Consider the following 21663-nt stretch of genomic DNA (forward strand, 5'->3'; position numbering starts at 1 on the left):
CACATGTGGAGAGAATAATTGAACACTTAAAATAGAGTTGCTGGCATCTCTTCACAAAGTCTAACAAGACAAAAGTCCTTTATTTATTAAATCTATAATAAGAAACACATTCTTTAGATTAAGGTGGGTTTAATTTCTCAAATCAAACACTGTAAAATGTCCTCACTGTCCTGTGTCTGAAACTTAACGATGGGATGAACATCTGGAGGAAGACGACCTCCTTTCACTCCTGTTCTCCTTCTGTATCTCTCAATGTGTCTCTAACTAAGACACCACGCAGAGGATGGACTTAAATCCCTCTCATGTCTTCATCAAAACACAGAGGACTCCTGAATTACCCTTGAAGAATAACAAACACTGCAGTCTGTCACATGTGAGCTCAGTGACTTTGGCCCCGTGTGAGGAAATGTGTTGAGCAGCAGAGCGGGGTGCTGCTGGAGGAGCGTATTTATGTCTCTGTTTAATGCTCCTCGTGCGGCCAGCGGGGATCCTAATGGGCTGTTCGATCACTCTGCATGGCTGCAGGAGAGAGGGAGGTGAGGATGAGGAGGAGGAGAGGGGTTTAACTGTGAGGAAGATGCATGAAGAATATAATACACGTGAGGACACAGAAGGATTTAATTTTCTATGTGAATGTGTGGATGAAAGAGAGAGAGAGGGAGAAGAGAGGGGGGTTACAGAGAGAAGGAGAGTTTTCAGACCGTGTCTTTATTTTCTTTCTGAGGTCTCATTTCATCTGAAGGGTTGAAGGCAAGAAAGGAATATCAATATATAAAGCAAGGACAGGAGCTGACCCAGAGTGACCCACTGTGGACTGAAGGATTGGTTCAATGTTTAACTGTCAACATCCCAGCTAATGTCGAGGATGTAGAAGGAAAACAGCACAACTCTTTCTCTCATATAAACCGCAGCAGCCTTCCAATTTGACATCCAGAGTTACAGATGAGACATGGTGCTAAACTGTGCTTCCTCAGCCTGGTTATTGAAATCGTGGTACTCACAGCCTGAATATTAAAGTGGTTATGCAGCTAAACGAGCGTAGTGTTTACTGTTTATGGCCAGCTGCTCTGAGGATCTCAATTTAGGTTCATCCCCCATCTCAGTGCAGAACAAAATATCTTTAACCACTTAAAATGATGCAATGCATGAGTGTTTCTCTGATGTTATGCAGATTCATTTTGCAGACCTTAAAGTAAAGCTCACATCTTTGCATGGAGCGAGCAGATGTGGAGGTATATAGGATGCTGTGGCCCACTTCAGATCAGGGATCCAGCTCTGAGCGGAGCCTCAGGCAGACTCTGCGGATGATGGTTGCTGGAAGACTCAGGAGAAAGGGGGACATTTACCGGACCGCCAGGTGATGTCACTTTCATTGATCCAAGAGTCCACAGGGAGGACTGATGACACTCCAGACTCTGTTGAACACCCCCCCAAAAACCACAAAAAAACCCACAACCAGCATGACTAAAGAGGGTCCCTGTAGTCCATTATCTATTAGTCTATAATGCAACACACAGTTTGCATTCTTAGTGCACCTAATTAGAAAAGCATCTGCAGCAGAGTTATCAGCTTTCCACTGCAGAGCTCAGCGTGTATAAGCATACTCGTGCCCTCATATGGGATAACCACGTCACACGAAGAGACCTAGATCCCTCCAACAGTCTCTGTTCTCAGTGGATGCACCTTTCTTAGCATTATCACAGCATTTCATATTCTTTGATGCTGTTTTTGTAATTTTCTGTCTATAGTATCGACTAAAGATGAACAACATGTCTCCATCTTCTTCTACTGTACAAAGGTGATGCCAAAATACCCCTGCAACAGGCACTGACATCTTGCACTTGTGGTGCAGTAAGGATCAGCTCTTGGGAATGTGGGATTGACGTCACACAGCTATTCAGGTGAGTAGAGTCCACAGCAAGACATATTTTTGTGATGGTTTGAAGCAGACATGTACGGTAATAGAACGTTTTTTGTTGTTCTGTGTTTGTTAAGTTTTCTCTCTCCTCCTTTTATATTCCTGATCCTGAACACACCCCAATACACACCCTATTTTTAGCACCCAATTTCTAATTGAATTAACATTCTCAGAAATAACCACAGACCTTTCTGGAGTCCCTGAGCTCCTTTGTCTCATGGGTTCCTCTGAATCGCTGCTGCTACAACTACTACTATCTGTCTCACCACTATCATCTCTCTCTCTCTCTTCATCTCCCTCTATCCCTCTCTCCAACACGGTAGGTCTTAGCAGATGTGTGTCTAACATGAGTCTGATCCTGCTGGAGGTTTCTGCCTGTTAAAGGAAGTTTGTCCTTGCCACTGTAACTTGCTAAATGCTGCAAAGTGCTCTGCTCATGGTGGATTAAGATGAGATCAGACTGAGTCCTGTCTGTAAGATGGGACTGGATCTGATCCGGTCTTGATGTTGGGTCTTTGTTAATAATAGAACATAGAGTACGGTCTAGACCTGCTCTGTTTGGAAAGAGTCTGAGGATAACGTTTGTTGTGATTTGGCGCTTTATAAATAAAGATTGATTGGTTGAAGACTAAACTATAACATCAGAGACCATGTTTGATTAAAATGTATCTTACAAGGTTTATGACTTATACTGAAGCCAGTCAGCAGGGGGAGCTCTAAATAATTTAGCTTCACTTTTGTGGAGCTGTGATGTTTCCCATCTTTATATACAGTACTGCCTGTATAGTTTAACATGCAGACTAGTAGATCTGTGGCCAGCAGGAGGCGACTCCACTAACTGAGATAAGAAAACGAGCCTTCCTCATTTCCTTCATTTGATTAATGACCTCAGTAAAATCCTTCTAATGAGTTTATGGTTTGAATTTCTGGTTTGAAGTGATCTGTAATACATCATGATGTTCATTTTTTAATTACGGTCTCATTCAAGGAAACAGAGAATGAAGCTAGGCACGCTGTACGCCACGGGATTTACACGCTCCTACTTCCTTTGATTTCTTCCTCACTCCTCTTGGTGAGGATTGTGAGACAGTCACGACACACTGACTGCTCTCTTCGGAGGCCGCAGGATGTGATGAAGTGATGCCGGAGATGATGAAGGTTTCTGTGTGAGACTAATCTTTGCTCAGCGAACAGATGTCTCAGACTTATTTTACTGCTGATCATCACTCACACAGTGTAATAAAGCTGTTTTCTCCTTCTGTGTGTGTGTGTGTGTGTGTGTGTGTGTGTGTGTGTGTGTGTGTGTGTGTGTGTGCAAGGGGGAAGCGTCTCCTTGCTCAGGTTGGTTCTGTTACCGTGGCGACTCAGGGTCTTGTTGACCAGATGCCGCGCATTATGATTAAAGGTGCACTAAGTTGCGATGGCAACGCTGTACGTAGGTGTTACATAAGCAGAAAGGGGACCCCAGTGACTGTGTGTGTGTGTGTGTGTGTGTGTGTGTGTGTGTGTGTGTGTGTGAGAGAGAGAGAGAGAAAGAGAGAGAGAGATAATATCTATGTGTTCATCTCTTTGTGTGCAGCCTGAGTCAATACCTGTAGTGTGTGTGCGTGTGTGCATGTGTGTGAGTGTGTGTGAGTGTGAGTGCGTGTGTGACACAGACAGTCTCGACCTGTAAAAGAAAGGAGGCTTTATTATTCTGTCTTTTTTCTCTCCTTCTCCTCTCTGGAGGAACTCCTGATAACTTGCTGTCTGTCCCTCTTTAACCTCTTTATTTATCAGGGGAAATTTAACAGAGTGAGAGTTTATTCCTGTCAGTGCTTCACATTCATACTGTTACTCACATTCACACCTGGGAGCTGCTCGGTTCAACCGCAGTCTGACGCTGTCGGGCTTTGAGATGCTCACATGGAGCAGCTCTGTGTCATGTTCAGGGAACGTGGACAGCAAACAGCTTCAAGTTCAAATCTGAAATTGGGAACAAAAGCTCAAAAGAAAAAGACATCTTGAGTGTCTCCAGTAGTTATAGATTTTCTCTGTTTTTAAAGCTGATATGCGACATTCACAAACTAAAATGCCTAAAACAACCAGACCCAAGTTTTCCATTTCATTTAATTGTAAATGATGGATAGTTACTGTGGTCCTTCTCTCTTGAACAAACTGCCTGCTGACTTAAAGTCCATCACAACTGTCTGCATTTTTGATACTTAACTCAAAACCTGTGTATAAATAGTTACCCTGTGTGCATGTAAATAAGATGACTGATGTGACTGGCTGCATGTTTGGAAACACTTGCTTTTTTGTTTGATTGCTGTTTGCTTTTATCCTCCATGTAAAGCACATTGAGCTTACCTGTGAGGAAATGTGCTTTATAAATAAAATTGCTATTGGTATGAGAGTCATACCAGTTGACACCTGGTCAGGATGAAAGTTAGCAGGAGACCTTAATATGAGAAAAATATGTGATCTGTGATTACATCGTTCAGTATCACAATAACGATATGACGTGCAATAAATATATTCAACTCAAAGAGTGCAAGTATCTATCTATCTGCTGTTATTTAAATACTCAAGTTAGCAACATGTCCCTCCTAAATCCAGAGTAAATCAAAAATACAATCACTTTGCATCATGAAATCTGTACTGATAAGGTAAAAGCATGATCATTACACCCAGATCTCCTTCAAACAGGTACAATGTGCACATGCTGAAGTGAGACAGCACATGTGGTTTGCATTATATATATCATTTTTAATGTTGTTATGATAATTTCAGATGTATGGGCCGACATTGGTGCTAGTTTTCCCTCTATTTTATTAGATTTCAGAACGTGGTCTATAAAGATGGTTTCTTCCTGAGGTGGTGGTTATTAAAATATTGGACTACAACTCAAATGATCAACATGTCTTTGTTATTGTTATTGTTTTGAATGCAAGTCTAAAATGCTACAAATCTTACTGGCATGACTTCTCCAGAGTCCTATCCGAGCTTCTATAGAAACATGAATGAGTTTAATGTCATCGAATGAGTAATCCACAATCTGAACTACTATACTCCTGGTTGTGTCTGTAAAAAGGAGTTAAATAAACTCTTGAAAAATTAATATATTATGCATTAAACAAGGTAATGCTTGTATGTCTCCATACTCTACCTCATGTCAGGTGTTAAGACTTTAAAATGAACGTGAAATAACTCATCAGTCTTTTTTCATTTGTATGAAATGACAGTGAGTCCTCCATATGAGACATGCCTCCCAAAAGCCAGACATAACAAGAGCAGAGTTATTGTGCTGTGCTTCAAATCCATGTTTGATCTGATGCATGTCCCTCCTTACAAAAAGATTATTGTTACAGATAAGTTGAGTTTATGAAAGTGATTGAAATTCAGATCAAGTTCGGCTCTGGTTATGTAAGACAAACTGTAGCCTGATATTTGCCTGTTTTTGGAAATGTCTCCTGCTCTGTACTACACAGGGATTTACTCCTGTTATGACTGCTGTACTGGATTTACTACCAGGGCAACTCTACTAATAATAAGACACAGGATGAGCACATCATAAAAAACATGATTAATAATGGACAGGTTTTATTTTTTACTTTGCTCCTCCATAAACATCAAACATATACAAGAAAAAAAAGGAACTAAAAGAGATTTTTAAGACAAATTAATATTAATACATCAACTGGCTTTTTGATTTCTGTATTCACAATCCTCCATCACCTCAGTTATATGCAATGTTTGGTTTCCACCTGCAATCTCAAAGATACAACCTAGCATTTAAAATGATTTAAAAGGAGATTGAGGAGGTGAGCCACAGGCATACCAGCATCCCTGTACACTAAACAGGTACAGCAGATAGGGACCTCTATTTTAAATGATGCCTCACACCCTTTGCACAACGAGTTTCAGCTCCTTCACTCTGGATGATGGTTTTTAGTCCCAAGGTGCAGCACAAAGCGGTACAAAACAAGCTTTATTCCTGCTCCAATTTTAAGACTTAAGTCCAGATTTTCTTATTCATTCATGTGATTGTATAGTTTGTATTGGTTAACTGTTCTCTGATATGCGTTTTAAATGGAACCCTCAGCACTTTTATCATGTCTATTGAAGTTTTAGGATATTTTAGTATGTTTAGCACATTAATACATCAATTGGCTTTTTTGATTTCTGTATTCACAATCCTCCATCACCTCAGTTATATGCAATGTTTGGTTTCCATTAAAGCCCACCTGCAATCTCGAGGAAACTACTAATTAATCTCCTTTAAAATCAGGAGATTGAGATTAATTTAATGTATTCTACTCATTTTAAATGCAGTATTCTAAATGAATATAAAGTTTTATTTTCTATAAAAATACAGTAAAAAAACCATAAAATCAATTGTATTTTTTTGCATGCCTTGGATTTCTTGTTATTCCCTTTGAAATGGACAAACTGAGTTTTATTTCTAAAGATCAGGAGAGAAATGGGAGTGCATCTGTGTGACGTAAGCAACAGGTTGGTCGGAGCCCCTCACGGACGCCTCGTGCCTGCAGTTCTCATCCTCTCCTCGCGCGGCTGCAGCGCGTGCTGCTCCTGTAGTCATCCCCGTGTCCTCGCGCAGGCAGGAACACACGGAGCTCGAGAGAGGCTGCACGAGACTTACTGCAGCAGACGACGACGAAGCAGAAGAGACGAAGAGACGAAGAGAGAGTTACAGACAGAGAGGCTGCACACAGAGAGAGAGAGAGAGACTCTCAGGTGAGTGATGTTCATACATGTCTTTATTCTGTTGAGTTTATTCTAACATCTTCACTGCGCTGTGTTCTCACTTGTGTTGCATGGTCTGGATAAATGATTAGGAGACTCAATGTCAATTTCTCTGAACATTGTGGACTTCAATTGTAAACAGTCTCATATCTAACCACTACATGTATCATAATAATGTTTGAATCAAGTAAATGTGTAAATTGGATGTGAAAAACAATTAAATATGACATCCTATAAGTTGAGTTTTCCATGTTTGTGTATTTACATGAAGGAGTAAGATATGGTTTAATTAAAGGAAAAAATCACCTTTTTATTGAAGTGTCATCACAGGCACAAAACATGTAAATCTGTTATCCAGTTAATTGTTTTATCATGACAGGTTGTGGAAAAATATCCATATAGCAATCTGTCAGCCTACTACAACTACTTCTAGTATGGCTGACAATATGGACATTTTAATTTGTGTATCTGTAAATAGATTTCCCATATTTGACTCCTCCTGGTGAGGCTGCAGATATTAATCCTGCACGTGTTATTCAGATCATGCTATCTTGCAATGCATCAATTTAAGCAGACTCCAGTGGGTGTCATATCAAGAGTTATTCCCACCCTATAGGACTGCTTTGTGTTCATTGAGAGCATTTCAGTGTCTCAACACTCATTGCCCCAGCATCAATTACCCTGAAAGTGAAGAACTCAAACATTTCCTCTGCAGATTTGCTGATCTGGTGTCATTGTCGTGTTTGATTGCCTCTCTTGCAGCTGTTCGGCGTGACAGCAAACTGAATCGCGTTTCTGTCAGGCTGCATTATTGTTATCGTTTGGATCAATACCAATCAATGCACTTCACGCGGGCAGACTATCTGTCTAGATTACCAGCCGGTCAATGAGCATTGTCAGGAGTCCAAGTCACGTTGCAGCAGGACATCAGATTTTTTGCTTTCATCGCTCAGCCAAGGTCAGTTTATAGAGCCACAGCTGTCTGAGGGAAGATGGATGTGAAGTTGGTTTGACGGACGCAGAGATGGAGTGGAACTTGCCAAAAAATCTCAGAGGGTCCCGTCTTTGACATCAAGGCAGATGCTCATGGAGTATCTGGTCATGTATATGCATGATAGTTTGTTTACCCACAGCCTGAGAGCTGCAAAACATCATCACATGCTCTCCATCTCTTACCTTGTCCTTCAGGTTTTAGAGAACTACAGATATTTTTTTCATAGCTGGCTTGGTTTCTTTTGCTTTTTGAGAGTGAGACTAGTTTGTACGACATGTCACTGAAATACTCACCTGTGACTGATATTCTGATATGTGTGATCGGTCAGGTGATATGATGCAGCGGCACAGATTTGAGATGCACAGTAGCAGAGTGTAATGATGTACACGCTTCAGCAGTGACATATATTGGAGTCAGGGAGTGGGTTGGGGTGTAAATGTTACTGGAACATACTGAAAGTGACTAACAGTTTTTAATTGGCGTGTAAAAGAGGCGGCAGAGACATGCCAATAGTGTGGGCTGACTGGCAGCACATGATCAGCTGCTTATTGATCATAGTGCTGTCTTCTGCCTTATCAAGTAAGATATTTCTGACATGCATTGTCTTTGATTTGCAAACTAAATTAGCTTATAGTTTTGTATAAGTCCCCTCATTGTTAAGATCTGCAGTAGGGCTGCACGGTATCAGGAAAAACAGATATCACCATGTCTTTTATTTTGGCAATTTATATCAGGATGTGAAGAACCAAGAATCTGCAACCGCGTGTTTTATTTTAGGACAGGACATCAGAACTTGGGTGTCATGCTTTAGCTCCCTCTCAGCCGCCTGTCTGACACCAAAGCTCTTTACACCCGGTCAAAATAAACAAGCGTCTCTTTCTGCTAAGCCGTCCAGTGTGCAGGCATGACGTCAGCGTCGCTCTCACACGGCTAACTCTCCACGAGAGCTGAGACTGAATAAGACTCTTCCAAGTAAAGTCTGTGTTGGCAACGTGTGCTGATGCTTATGTGGACAGTGACACACTTGGACTCATCGGGAACTTGAACGATAAGTTAATTAACGGACCGCAGTGTTGCTTCATGTGACAGTAAATCACTTGGGTACAAGTAAGGTTGTGTTGTAAGGTCATGAGTGTTAGTTAAAACCTTGTTGAAGCTTTTTGAATTGAAGGAAAACTCAGAATAGTTTCTTTAATCAGTACTGGACACAGAAATTAAGCAAATTGTAGAAATGCTGTTGATGGCCAGCAATGATGAACTGACTGTACTGGTTTGCTTGTTTCTCTATAGACCCCTTTATAGCCTACATCATTGAAAATCTGCGTGCGCAATGGAAGCAGCGTTTAGCTCAAATCCTTCAGGCGAGTTAGTGAGTTTTAAACACTGAATTAAAATTTGTGGGCAGCATCAAAGTGTCTGGTTGTTCTGTGGTCTGTTGTCAGAATCTATACTCCACCTCAGACTCAAGCTCTTAAGAATTCATACAGGATTATGAACGTTTCCAAGTAACCGGTGTTTTGGTGATAAGAGTGACCGTGCTAACTGGTGACGTGTCAGTGATTGTCGTGATTACAACCGCTGTTGAACCATGAAGAGTCCTCTCGAATGCATCCTATAGTTTATTTTGTCGTGTAATATAAAATTTAACTCATCTAACAGTCGGGGCGCTGGTGGGCTAGCGGTCTAAGCGCCCCACATACCGAGGCCACAGTCCTCGTCATAGAGGTCGCCGGTTCGACTCCCGGCCACGACAATCTCCTGCATGTCCTCCCCCTCTCTCTACTCCCCACACTTCCTGTGTCTCTTCAGCTGTCCTATCAAATAAAGGCAAAAAGCCCCCCCCAAAATATATACGTATATATAAAAAGAACCTCATCCCATCTAAGAGTCACCAGTTAACAGGGTCACACTTTACACTGAAACACCAGTGGCGTCTGTGGCTGCAAGCTATCAAACCTCTTCTGTATTCGACCTCGGTTCATCAGGTTTGACTGTAATTGAATAAGATTAAGTGCAGAACATCTGAACCCAGTTTTTCACGGTGAACAAGTTGTTTTTGTGCTGAGGTTAAGACCACATAAGACAATTAAGACTCAATACAGAGAGGTAAACAATAAGTGAAAGTTTTAATGATGAGTAGCAGAAACAGATTCCACTCTTCTGTCTCTCACGTGTTCAGCACAGCAGCTACAATTGATCGACTTGCCTCTCGACACTGCAAACTTTGTGTTTTTATAATCAAATCAATTCCCATCTCTGCACTCACTGACATGAGGAACTTCTAACGTAAGCCTTCTGACCTTTTGTTTTTCCCTGAACGCAGCTCATAAGTTACAGAAGCAAGTACCACGCTCTTTAAAGACGAGTGGGAGTCGTACAGCTGGAATTAAAAGTTGTCATGGTCTCATGTGCATTGTTTCATCCAGGTGATCTCTAACTCTTATATTAATTTTCTGTGCATGTTAATTAATCTGGTTTTATTGCTGTGACAGCGTATCCCCACAGGCTGACGGAGATCCCAGTCTAGCGCTAAAAAGCAATTAAATCATCCTCTGATATGGCTTATTTCCCTTCACCGAGGCTGTGATGATAACCACTTATACCGAGTAGTTAAATTAATGAATCAATATGTTGGTTGGCTTATCATTAATCTGCCACGACTCATTATCATCACTGCTGATTCACTCTTCTTCATGACCTGTATCTGAGCTCTCTGCTGTCTGGGTTTGTGTTCAGACAGTGAAAAAAAAACGTATGCCAGAAAGAGGACAAGCTGTTTATTAGTGAGAAACTCTGTCTGAACTGTAAAAACAAAAAAAAGTTTCTGTCTGGTTTTTCATTACAGGCTGTCATAAAAGCTGTTCTGCTCCATTGTTGAGATGTAAGTGTTACGCTCTGCTGCTGAGATTACTGAACTTGATTTAATCCTGTTGTTTCCTTTTACCTTCAAGAAACAAGAAACTCAGTGTTGGTGTTTACTTCCTTGTCTTACAATGAGTACCTGACAAGCAGCAACCTCTGGTCTTAGAATCTGAAGCTCATGCAGAAGTGCTAAAAACTGCAGTTCATGGAACGTCCACTAGAGGCTGGCTTCCGAAGGACCGGAAACCACATACACACTCATTCAAAGAAGACAATCTTTGCAGCAGAAATAAACATGTTTACAGCCTGGTTCAAAAAACGGTTCAGGTCTGAAGAGCTAATTTCTCTATCGGCACCATAGACCGTAGTATCCGTGACGTCACCCATCTGTTTCTGAAGCGCTGCTTTGAAGCCAGTCGTCGGCGGGAGCCATATCGGAAATGCTGAACTCAACCTAGCTTCCTCCGAGCTAGTGTGATGTAAAGAGGCGGGCCTTTTATCCTCCTAGCCAACAGCTACAGTGTTCCCGCCTGTCAATCAAGTCAGCCATGCTCTTATTTGGGCAAAACTCATACCTTTAATATCTTCTGAATTGTGGCGTTAGAAAAAAAATCACCCCCCTGTACAGTGTGTGCCGATAGAAATGAGCTACTCAGACATAAACTGTTTTTTGATCCAGGCTGTAAACATGTTTCTTTCTGCTGTAAAGATAATCTTCTTTGAATGGGTGTGTATGTGGCTCCCTGTTTCTGCAGCCAGCCTCTAGTGGACGCTTTATGAACTGCAGTTTTTAGCACTTCCTCATGGGCTTCATTTTTTAAAATCTGAGGTTGCTGCTTGATTGGCACACACTGTACAGGGGGAGTATTATTTTCTTACTCAGTGTATTCAAAGATATTAAACATACAAGTTTTGCCCAAATAAGGGCATGGCTGACTTGTAGCTGTTTATGAATGCGCCAAAGGCCCGCCTCTTTACCTCACACTAGCTCGGATGAAGTTTGATTGAGTTCGGCATTTCCAATATGGCACCCGCCGACGATCGACTTCAAAACAGCGCTTCAGGAACAGATCAATCAATCTTTATTTGTATAGCACCAAATCACAACAAACATTATCTCAAGACACTTTTACAAACAGAGCAGGTCTACACCACTCTATGTTAAATTATCAACAGAGACCCAACACCAAGACAGGATCAGACTCAGTCTGACCCCACCTTAATCCACCATGAGCATTGCACCTCGCAGTATTTAGCTAGTTACAGTGGAGAGGAAAAACTTCCTTAAACAGGCAGAAACCTCGAGCAGGACCAGACTCATGTTAGACACACATCTGCTGAGACCGAGTTGGAGAGAGGGATAGAGGAGAAACAGATGGGTGATGCCACAGATACTAAGTCCATTTTTTATACAGTCTGTGGTACCTGATGGTAATTTCCTGAATCACACACACTGACAACATTCTTCTGAAGTCATTGTGTAAATAACCTCAAATATATCAGCTGAATAACAAGATGCAGCATGACTGATTACAGTGTGCCGTAAACTTTGAGATGATCTCATGCTCGTAGTGTTTGTTGATGCGATGAGTGTGGACAGTGAGCGACAGCGACGAGCTGATTGGTTTGGACACAGAAGCTGTATTGTTTTCTGCGTCCTGTCTCCTCTGCTCTCTGTCTCTCTCTGCATCTGTCTGTCTCTCTTAAGCCTACATGCTGCCTGCACATTCTCTCGCAGCATCTCTCTCCCTCAGTGTTGTGAGCTCTGCTGCGTCATATTTTAAACTGAAAAAAGGGACACACGCTGAAGCACACTTGGGCAGCCTGCAGCACTGTGTATTCAGCATTCAGCTCTGTGATTGCTTTTTTCGTCACCACCGGCCTCTCTTGGTGTTACTCAGTCAGTCTGGGACCAATCACATTCAGCTGCAGGGTCTGCTGCAGGGTATCTCAGGGAAAAAGAGCAGCATGAGGGGCGACAGTCACTCGCTGCTTTATTCACTTCTGCAGCAGCTTGTGTCGTTTAACAGGCAGGAGAGTACGCAGATGAGCTCTTGTGTTTATTCATCCACTGTAGTCCAGCTATGATGCAAGAATCTTCCTGTTTTTCTCACCGCTATGGTTTTGGGCTCTCATATTTCTTTCCTGCTTCTTATTCAAACATCTCTTGCTTTAATATTCTATTTCCCCCACGGGATCTTTAAAGTTTAATCTTATCTTGAGCATAATCACATCCTGCAGTCGTGCAGCTCCACATGAGCAGCGGGGATTAAGTGCCTGGTTTAAAGGACACTCCAGAAACTCTCTGGGATTTAAACCACGCCCCTGCTGTTGCAAGCTGTTGATGTCACTGTTAAAGAAAAATCCTGGGTAGCTATCAAACGATTCTGAAAGTACCAGATCGCTGAAGAAGCATGACGTGGATGTTCTTCATCAGTCTAATGCTGTGTTAATGTTGTTTGCTGCATTTACTTTTAGCTGTTCCCTTTGGGTTCTGAGATGATAGCAACGAGACGGGGTAAACATTAGATAACACAGGACTTCCACCAGATCCGCTACGGTCTGGCTCCGTGTTCTCTCGTTCATTAATATCCACCGGTTACGTTTTTGGAATGCAACACAGAGCAGGACTGCCGGACAGCTGGAGTCATGTGACCGAGGTTTCCCCTTCTGTAATCCCTGAATCAAGGATTCTCCTCCTCCTCTCCTCATCCATGTTGTCTTTCTGGTCCTCTGAAAACCTCTGACCTGTTGACTCCAGGCCTGGCTCCGCTCATCATGACGATTTGTTGTTGTAGTTAAGTGAAATACGATCTGGTGATAACACAGAGTGTTTTATTCTGAAAATCAACCGGATGTTTTCATTTTGTTTTGGTGAAACCTGACTTCCTGTCCCGCTCCATCTGCTCTGTTGAGATTGATGCGTCGTGCTCCGGGATCCGGCACAAATAGAAGTCTTGTGTATCTGATCCAGAGGGCTCCGACCTGCCGGATTAGCCGGAACGCAACGGAGCGGATCCAGTGGAAGTTAACACATTGACTAGAATAGAAACCTATCAGATCTGGTGCTGTGACGGATCAGAGACAGACCGGACACAGATCTGGTGGAATTTGGCAGTAATGGTTTTGCTACAACATGAACATTGTTGATTGTTTCTGTTATGTTTTCCATGAGGTCAGTTTTATGATTGCTTCAGTTGGAAACACATTGTATAAACCTGAAGTAGAATCTAAATCTTTCTTCATTATTAATTTAACATTTCCAGCTGTTAGGGGTCATATATGAGACCTGTGTATAACTCTTGCACTGAGAGGTTGGGTCAGACTGTTCCCTCTGTGTTTGTTTACAGCTGCAGATTGTGGTCTTGTTTTGCAAGCTTGCATGGAAATAATGGAGTCTTACTTATTTGACAGTCATCCAAATGCATTTATTGACAACTTTAAGAGGTACATCTGTGTGATTTATTGCAATTCAATACAACAGCCTTGCTGTTAAATCTCTGACTGTGACTCCACTGAACATTGCTCCTGAGCAGATTTTACGGTTGAGCTTTTTTATTTTTTTTTTGCTGTAAATTAAATTTTGCAGATGTAATGAAGAAGCCACCGAGTTGATAGGTCCTCTGTGATTTACTTTCCCATGCAATCACTTACTGTGTGCACTGAGATGAAATGTTAATACGGAGATGAGTCATTTGTAGCCCCATTCCTCTCAGCATGTTCTTTCCATACATTTAATTGAATCTGCAACAGGAAGAATAGTTCTTGTGTAGGCTTGGGCATCAAGAACTGGTTCCAACTTGGAAAATTTTTAGTGATAAAAGGTAAGATGAACTGAAGTGATAAAGGACAAGATGAGCAAGGAGGCAGGGGAGAAATGTTTTATATTTTGTATCTCTAAAGAAAGATGAATGTTTTTTAAGTAAAGGCAGGCGATACCAGGCCTGCAGGATTGTGTTCATTATAACCATGAATGCATGAACATCTCACTGTAATAGGCTGCCCTGAATTTGCCTCTGGGTCCTCTGGATGCTGAGAGAGAACGGTCCATGTGAACAGGTGCCATATTTTCAGTTGTACTCAGGCCTGTCAGGTTATAATTTAATTCTCGGCAGGGACACGAGGCAGTCGGTGCTCCTGTCGGATGTAATGGAGCCGAGTAGGCAAGTAAAACATGACAGACTGCCAACCTATTCTCTATACAGCTGCCTCAGCCCCCCACATCATGCAGAGATGAAGACGTAAGACAGCTCAGCTGCAGCTCCTGTGCTGGTTTGATGGGAAGTCGGAGGCCGGGGGTGCAGAACAAAAACCTGGGCCCTGTATGCATCTTTAAAGACCTCCTTCCAGCATCAACAGCTGGTTTTGTTTGCCCTTCTCACATAAAGACCTATAAGCAGGACCCTGTTGCCTGTTGAAATGTTCTGTGATGAGTTTGTGATGACTCCATGTCAGTCCAGGCTGCTGTTGCTGCATTGCAGTTTGTGATATACTGAGTGGGATGTCGGATGCAACAAAACTCCTTCTGATGTTAAAACACAAGCTGCTGCTTTGATCACTTTTCAGCATCTCAGAAAACAACTTAGAGGAATCCAGTTCAGAGTTACATAAAGAAGAGGTGAATCAGCTGTTATAAAAGGCTGGATGGATCGTGTGTTCACCCGTGTTTGGATATACTTGAATAGTTCCTCTTAAAGGGGAACATATGGCGTCGCTTTCACCTGTTCCTTCTGACTGTTTGCCTGTCGGTGATGTACCAGAGGACATCCCGCCCTGGGATCAGCAGTGCTGCCTGTCTGACTCTGTGTCAAACACGGACTCTTACCTGCGTCATGTTGCTCCTGCGGTGCTGCAGGGGTTCAGTGGTTACAGCTGTTTGCAAACATCCCTGAGGACCGGGGGCTTCTGGTTAATGTTTCATGCGCTCTGTGCGTGTGCTTGAGTTTAACATATCAGTGTATTTATTACAGGATTTACAAAAAGAGATTATTTCAGAAGCATGCAACCTTGACCAGAAAGACCGCCTCTAAGTTTAGATCAGAACAGAAGTGAGTGGATTTGGGGGAAAGCCAGCTTACCTGTTTCATATGAGGAATGCTGTCGTGTTCTTTTCAGCACAGTGTCATCTATCGCCTATGGTTAGTTTAGTTGTTAAATTAAATGTGCTACCTTCTTTATGTTTGTTCCCTCCTCTGTGTCTGATCTGTCACAGTTCTCATCAGCAGCATGTTTTATATCCAAACTCATCTTTTGAAATATTTCTCTGAGTACCACTACAGGAGATCCGCTTTTGAACGAGGCTTGTTAATGACCTTCATTCCTCCACAATCAAACGACATTGAAAGCAAACAACTGCGCACACTTTCTAAAACAGGCTCATATTCAACACGAGACGTCTTTCCTCAATCAATGCATCAACAGGTGGGATGCACTGAATAACATCTCTCTCTAGTCACCTGCAGCGGAGCACGTGTCGTGTTGGGAGCTGCAGGTTATCAAACGTGAGGGGCAGAACGTGACGAGAGACCAACGTGATGATTGATCTTACACGGATAGAAAAATGTGAAGCTGGTCAGCAGTGATTCATGGGGCGGCTGAAGACAAACTGTGGTATCAGCGATGTGTGGGTAACACCGAACTGTGAAGGGATTTCCTGCCTTTGGGCTCCTCTGTAGCACAACACAATCCAGTTATCTACACACCTAAGAGCAGAAAGTGAAATCCAGTCACTCTCAGATCAATATTCCAACTCTTTGTCTCCTCAAGATGTCTGTGCACCTATAGCTCTCTCCATAATGTACGCCAAGCTGAGGTATCAGGGCCTCAGATGCATTACGCTGAACTTCAACCTACATTTTGCATTAGCACTCTCTCCTGGCAGATAAGCACCTTTGTGACCTGAGACGTGGATAATGGAGCAGGTTGTGACCTCAATCGCTTCAGACAAAAACGCTGTACAAAAAAACTGATGCTTTGTGAACAAGTCTTCATTATTGTTGCCTCCTCTGTGGAGGTCAGAAGTGCCGCAGCTTGCAAGGAGTTATTGGTCACAGTATGAAATTTAAATATCTGAACTTTTAAAGCGTGGTTAGGTAACCTGCTGATGTAGGCTGCTGTACGTCCTGTCTGAATTGATTTTTGGAGTTTTTGGAGGAGTTGAATCATCGGTTATGTCACTCAGAACTTACACCCACAGCAGCAGAGAAACACAGCTGCAGGAGCGGCTGACATTTAAGATCTGCTGCAGTGTTTTTAACACGCTATCAAACTCCAAACATGAAGTACTCCAGGATACTTTGCACATTTAGAAAGTGAGAGGCTTTAAACTGTTTTACATAAAAACACAGATTAGTTTAGATTTCTATATCTTGATTACTGATCAGTGTGTCCTGTGAATATATAAAGTACATACATATAAAAGTGACCTTAGCTGACTTTGTGCCTCTTTGCAAAGAGCATGCCTGATAAAGTGCTGTCCACTCATGTAGTTTAATGTCACGCTACTAAAGGACTGGCCAATGTCCAAAGGCTATTCAGAGAGAGAGAGAGCGAGAGAGAGAAACTGTGACAGATGGAGAGAGCAGGGAGAAGAGAGGATGAAATAATCTCAGGTTAAGACAATTAGTTGAGAGACAGTGAAATAGTGTAGTAGATAAACAGATGCACGGAGAGAGAATGGATGAGTGGATGCCAATGAAAAGAAAAGTGTGAGAAAATAATAACAAGGAAGCTTCTGTGATATCAGAACACATTTTAATCTTAAGTTTATCATCTTGCTCCTCTCCTTTTCTCCCTCCTTCCTTCCTTTCTTTCTCTGCGCTGTCTTTGTCGGTGTCCTTGCTTTGTGAACAACAAGACTTTTGTAACTTTCAGAAATCTTCTCTCCTTCAGGAGGCCTTAGGAGCTCAGAGTCCTTATGGTGTCTGCACTCTCTCTTTCATGTCGCCACCTGTCATACATCTGACCTACTTTGAGGCCAGACTGGAGGCTGATAGAAAAAAGCCTTGCTCCCATCGGCTGTCAGGAGCCGTCTGACTTGTAGAAGTTGAGTTTATCACATAATGTGGTGTATATAGAATGTATATTGACATTCAGCTACTGGCATTAACTCCCTGTGAGAGATGGAAACTTAGATCTATTATCCTGCCCAAACTTTTGTCCAGTTCTGCATTAGTACTGTGATCAAAACTCAAAGAAACAAGAAGTTGCTTCTGTCTCAGGAAACAAGAAGTTGCTTCTGTCTCGGTTGTGATCTCACTTGCAGCCTGGACCGAAACATGATGACAGGTCATATTTGGAATCACTTCTTCTTTTACAACTGTGCCTGTTCAGTGAAAAACAAAATGCATCAGGATATAGATCATTGTAATTTTTGAAGACTGGTTCCTGCTTCTTAAACACTCGGGCTTGTTGACGGTTTGGGCAGTAAGAGTTTCCCCCTCAACAGTATCATTGTGTCTGCTGGTCGAGGTGTCGCTAAGACCTGTTCCGCTGCAGAAGCTAATCTGGACAGGCTTTGGAGAAGTGAGTGCGTGACCTGTTACCTCACAAATCCAGCTGCCTCGCCGTGAGGTAACTGATTTGGGCTGACGTGAAGGCAGAGAGTGGAGATGTAAGTACAGTGCTGGAGAAGTCATCCCTCCTTTTACCATGAAAACCTTAAAAATGTAAGTTTGGAGGAATTTTAGTGTCACTGTTTCAAATCTCAGACCTTAATGACTCTGAGTTTCTATATTTGCTTGTAATTAATAGGGTAGAACATGGACCATATCCTGTTTATGATACCATTATAGAAAATAAGACCGTGACAGAAGCTGTGACTCTACTACAATAAAAGTTCCTTCCTAACTGCCCACCTTTTTTATTGTAGTATGTAGTAGTATTATAGTATGAACATTTGCCAGTTTTTGGATCACATCCTGTTTGATCTTTGCAGCAGGTTACAACTCTGACTTTGATTTTGATGTGACATCTGTACATCTTGAATAAAAATAGAAGCAAAAGCAGGAACATTTGGTTGAGCAGTGTGCATCAAAATCATATCAGAGGGGGCGCCGTTGCTGACAAAGATCAAACTAACAAAAGTTAGATTCTGAACATGGGAAGTACAAATCTTCAGTGTTCTTCTCAACTTCCCTGACAGGAAATGGAAATACTCTTGACCTGACAGAAAGCAGAGAAACAAAAATGGCTGACAAACCTTCACAATACTGGCCAAAGTTCCTCTGAAGTTTAAGTTTGCAGCAGAGAACATAACAAACAATAACTGGAGACACCACTGGACGAAAGAAGGATTAAAGTGGAAGTGAAGGAGGAGAAGATCTGTCTCTTAGTGTTTTAAGTCCCCGCTCTTCTCATGAGCAGGTGAGTCTCAGCTTGGGCCGCATGTCAGGACTCCCTCCAGTTATTTTATACAGCGTGTGTACAGTTCATCTTCTAGTCCTCATTGCAGAGGTTCAATTCTAACCTTGACCATCCACTGCATGTCCTCCCCACACTCACATTTACTGTCTCTCTTCAGCTGGTGAAAATGCAAAGATCATATCCGTGGTCTTAATTTTGTTTACTTTAATTCCCCATTTTTACTGAATTGTATAACTCTTCTCTTTCTCACATAAATCCTTGCCGTCTTTTTCCTCTTGTCATTCTTCCCAGACTCATGAGCCTCTTTCACACTCGTAGATTAGACCTGACTCTGCTGTTCTCACAAAATGTCCTTCATAAGAGACTTCAGCTGTCTCTTATTACTCCATTGTCATTATGTGAGTGCTGAGCCCACTCACTTACACGACGTCCCCTTCCCCCTTGTCTTTGCTTTTGCATTCAATACGTCTCTTATATTACTCTTCACTTCTGCTTTTTCATCTTTAATATCTATTATTCAGTGTGTGTGTGGGACCCGTTATAACGAGCGTACTCTTCCTCTTACCCTGCTGGAAGGATATGTGTTTTTTTCGTCTTGTAACAGCTCTTTTGGCTCCTGATGGTAATTTCTGAGTCTTCTCTTCACTCTCCCTTTTTTTATCACTCCATCTGGCTTCGTCTTGTTTACCCCGTCTCCCATCATCCTTTTCAGAGCAGTAATAATAACAGATCTGATGTCACAGTTGCCATGGCAGCTTAATGATGAGTTGGCCTGACTTTAGCCATTTAGGTGAAATTAAAAGACATATGAATGGTACAGGATGCACCGGAAAGGAGTCTGTTATATGAATTACGTTGCACAGAGGATTTAAATATAGAACCAGAACATAACATGCATCTGCAGACACCAGGATCAGGTCTGTGTGTTTAAAATCAGCACATTAATGTACTTACCATCTGTCAGCCTCAAACACTGGGTTCCCCTTTACAACTATATCCTGTTACACACCCTCATACACACACACGCACACACACACTGCATCTGAAGGCTACTCCTGATTGTGTTGCAAAACACTTCCACTATCACCATTAATCTGTTTCTGTGTAATGAAATTATAAGTCCTGTATTTAAATCCAGTTCACACTCCTCCTGACACTATTGTGTTTCTAATGGAGAGTGTGTGTTAAGCTGTCGAGCTGACCTTTCTGTTCTCATCTCAGGCTCACTATTAAAAGTTGTTGGTGGACCTACATTGAGTAGATTTAGGGCACCTATTTAGGTCTGGTACACATCAGGATCACCGTTAGGAGAACTATAGAAGACAGAAATGTTTTACCTCTGGAGCTGAAATCAGAATTTATCAATATAATCAGCAAAAGTGCCAAAAATGATCCTGTGAAGACATCATAGTTGATTGCACATCCAGTTATTTTTTATAGGTCAATTTATGAGATGATATAAGATAAGTGTTGGACCTCCATTGGGACGTGTAAGCCAAGGCTGGCTGTTGTGCTGATTGGTCTGGCTGATTGACCTCCTTCACCTGTTGGCTGATTCTTCTGTTTTGATAACTGGCTGCCTTCTGTATTTGGTTCAGTGGAGCAGTGAATGTAGAGCTGTTGCATAAGTGTTCTTATTAACCCTGCTCATGGTGTGTGGTTGTTGAGAGGTTAAAAGGGCAGCTTTGGAGGATCAGGGTCATTAATAGTTACATTACCATTGCATGCAAGAGACAGTTTTCAAAGGAAATCATGTGTTGAACATGGGAAGTATGAAGTCACTAACTGGGTGTTATCACAGGTAGAGAGATGGAGTTTATGCTGCAAGTTTTAATGACAATTCACATCTTTAAATAACTCTTTAAGCAGGAAAACATAACTATTTTATCACATAATGACATTTAATTGCTGGATTTCTTCTTCCACTATCCCTAAACCTAAAAACAGTCTGTTTAATGCATTGTTTTTGAATTTAAAGCACTACCTTAGTGAACAGTAGTGTCATAATTATACTTTTCTGCTTGTCCAATTCTTGATTTATGAGCTTTGTGTTTCAGCTCTACAGTGGAGTCTGTTTATTGGTTGCTGAGTGGATAACTGGCTTACTTTGAAGTCCTTTAAGTTGCCTCACCAACCTGTCTAATAATATATAACAATAAAGCTGTGCAGCTGTAACTATTCTGAAATGATAGACATCATAATGTAGGACAGGCAGTTATGCGAGTACATGTGTTTACAGCAGGGATAAATCCCATGAGCAGACAAATTTTGCGTAGAACTACACGGTCACATCACATATAGGTCAGTGTGTATTTCTGTAACAGTATCCATATCATCTGGGTTAGAGTAAGCAGGGTACAGTGATAAAATCAGGACTCTACTGTTACACACACACACACACACACACACGCTGTCGAGTTTCCCTATAAATACATTTTTGATTGACTCAAACTTCTTTCTCTCCCTCCAGGTAAAGGTGGTTTGGAGGTCGACGCCCCCGCTCCTGTCCTCTATCCTCTCCGTCCTCTCTGTTCCTCACCCTCAGCACTCTGCTCCCTCTCTCAAACAAACTTTCTCCTCCCACACGCTCTCTCTGTCTCTCTGTGATGTCGGGCCGGGCTGTGGGTGAGTGAATGCCCGTGACCAGACTGAAACTGGGGAAGCTAAAGGTGGTGCGGCGGCAGCTGCTGCAAAGGTAAGCGCCAAACGATAATCGATATCACTGAAACTTACCCGTGGATTTAAAGATTGTTTTCTGTCACAGCCTGAGTTCTGTAGT

General features: G+C 42.1%; 1 protein-coding gene across 8 annotated transcripts in view; it reads left to right on the forward strand.

Moving 5' to 3' along the window:
- The first annotated feature begins 6455 nt into the window (after positions 1–6455).
- Positions 6456–21663, forward strand: part of gdpd4a (glycerophosphodiester phosphodiesterase domain containing 4a) — a 36657-nt gene continuing 21449 nt past the window's right edge. For 2 of the 8 annotated variants that reach the window (XM_034701755.1, XM_034701759.1), the window contains exons 1-2: positions 6456–6655; positions 21355–21579. In XM_034701755.1, coding sequence (XP_034557646.1) covers positions 21518–21579 — 62 coding nt within the window. In that variant the 5' untranslated portion in view covers positions 6456–6655; positions 21355–21517. Of the gene's footprint in view, positions 6656–17852; positions 18133–18740; positions 18885–21354; positions 21580–21663 lie in introns of those variants that run through there. The other 6 variants (XM_034701758.1, XM_034701761.1, XM_034701756.1 and 3 more) reach the window with 5 other exon arrangements.

The sequence above is a fragment of the Notolabrus celidotus genome, chromosome 14 (genome assembly GCF_009762535.1).
Source record: "Notolabrus celidotus isolate fNotCel1 chromosome 14, fNotCel1.pri, whole genome shotgun sequence".
Lineage (NCBI taxonomy): Eukaryota > Metazoa > Chordata > Actinopteri > Labriformes > Labridae > Notolabrus > Notolabrus celidotus.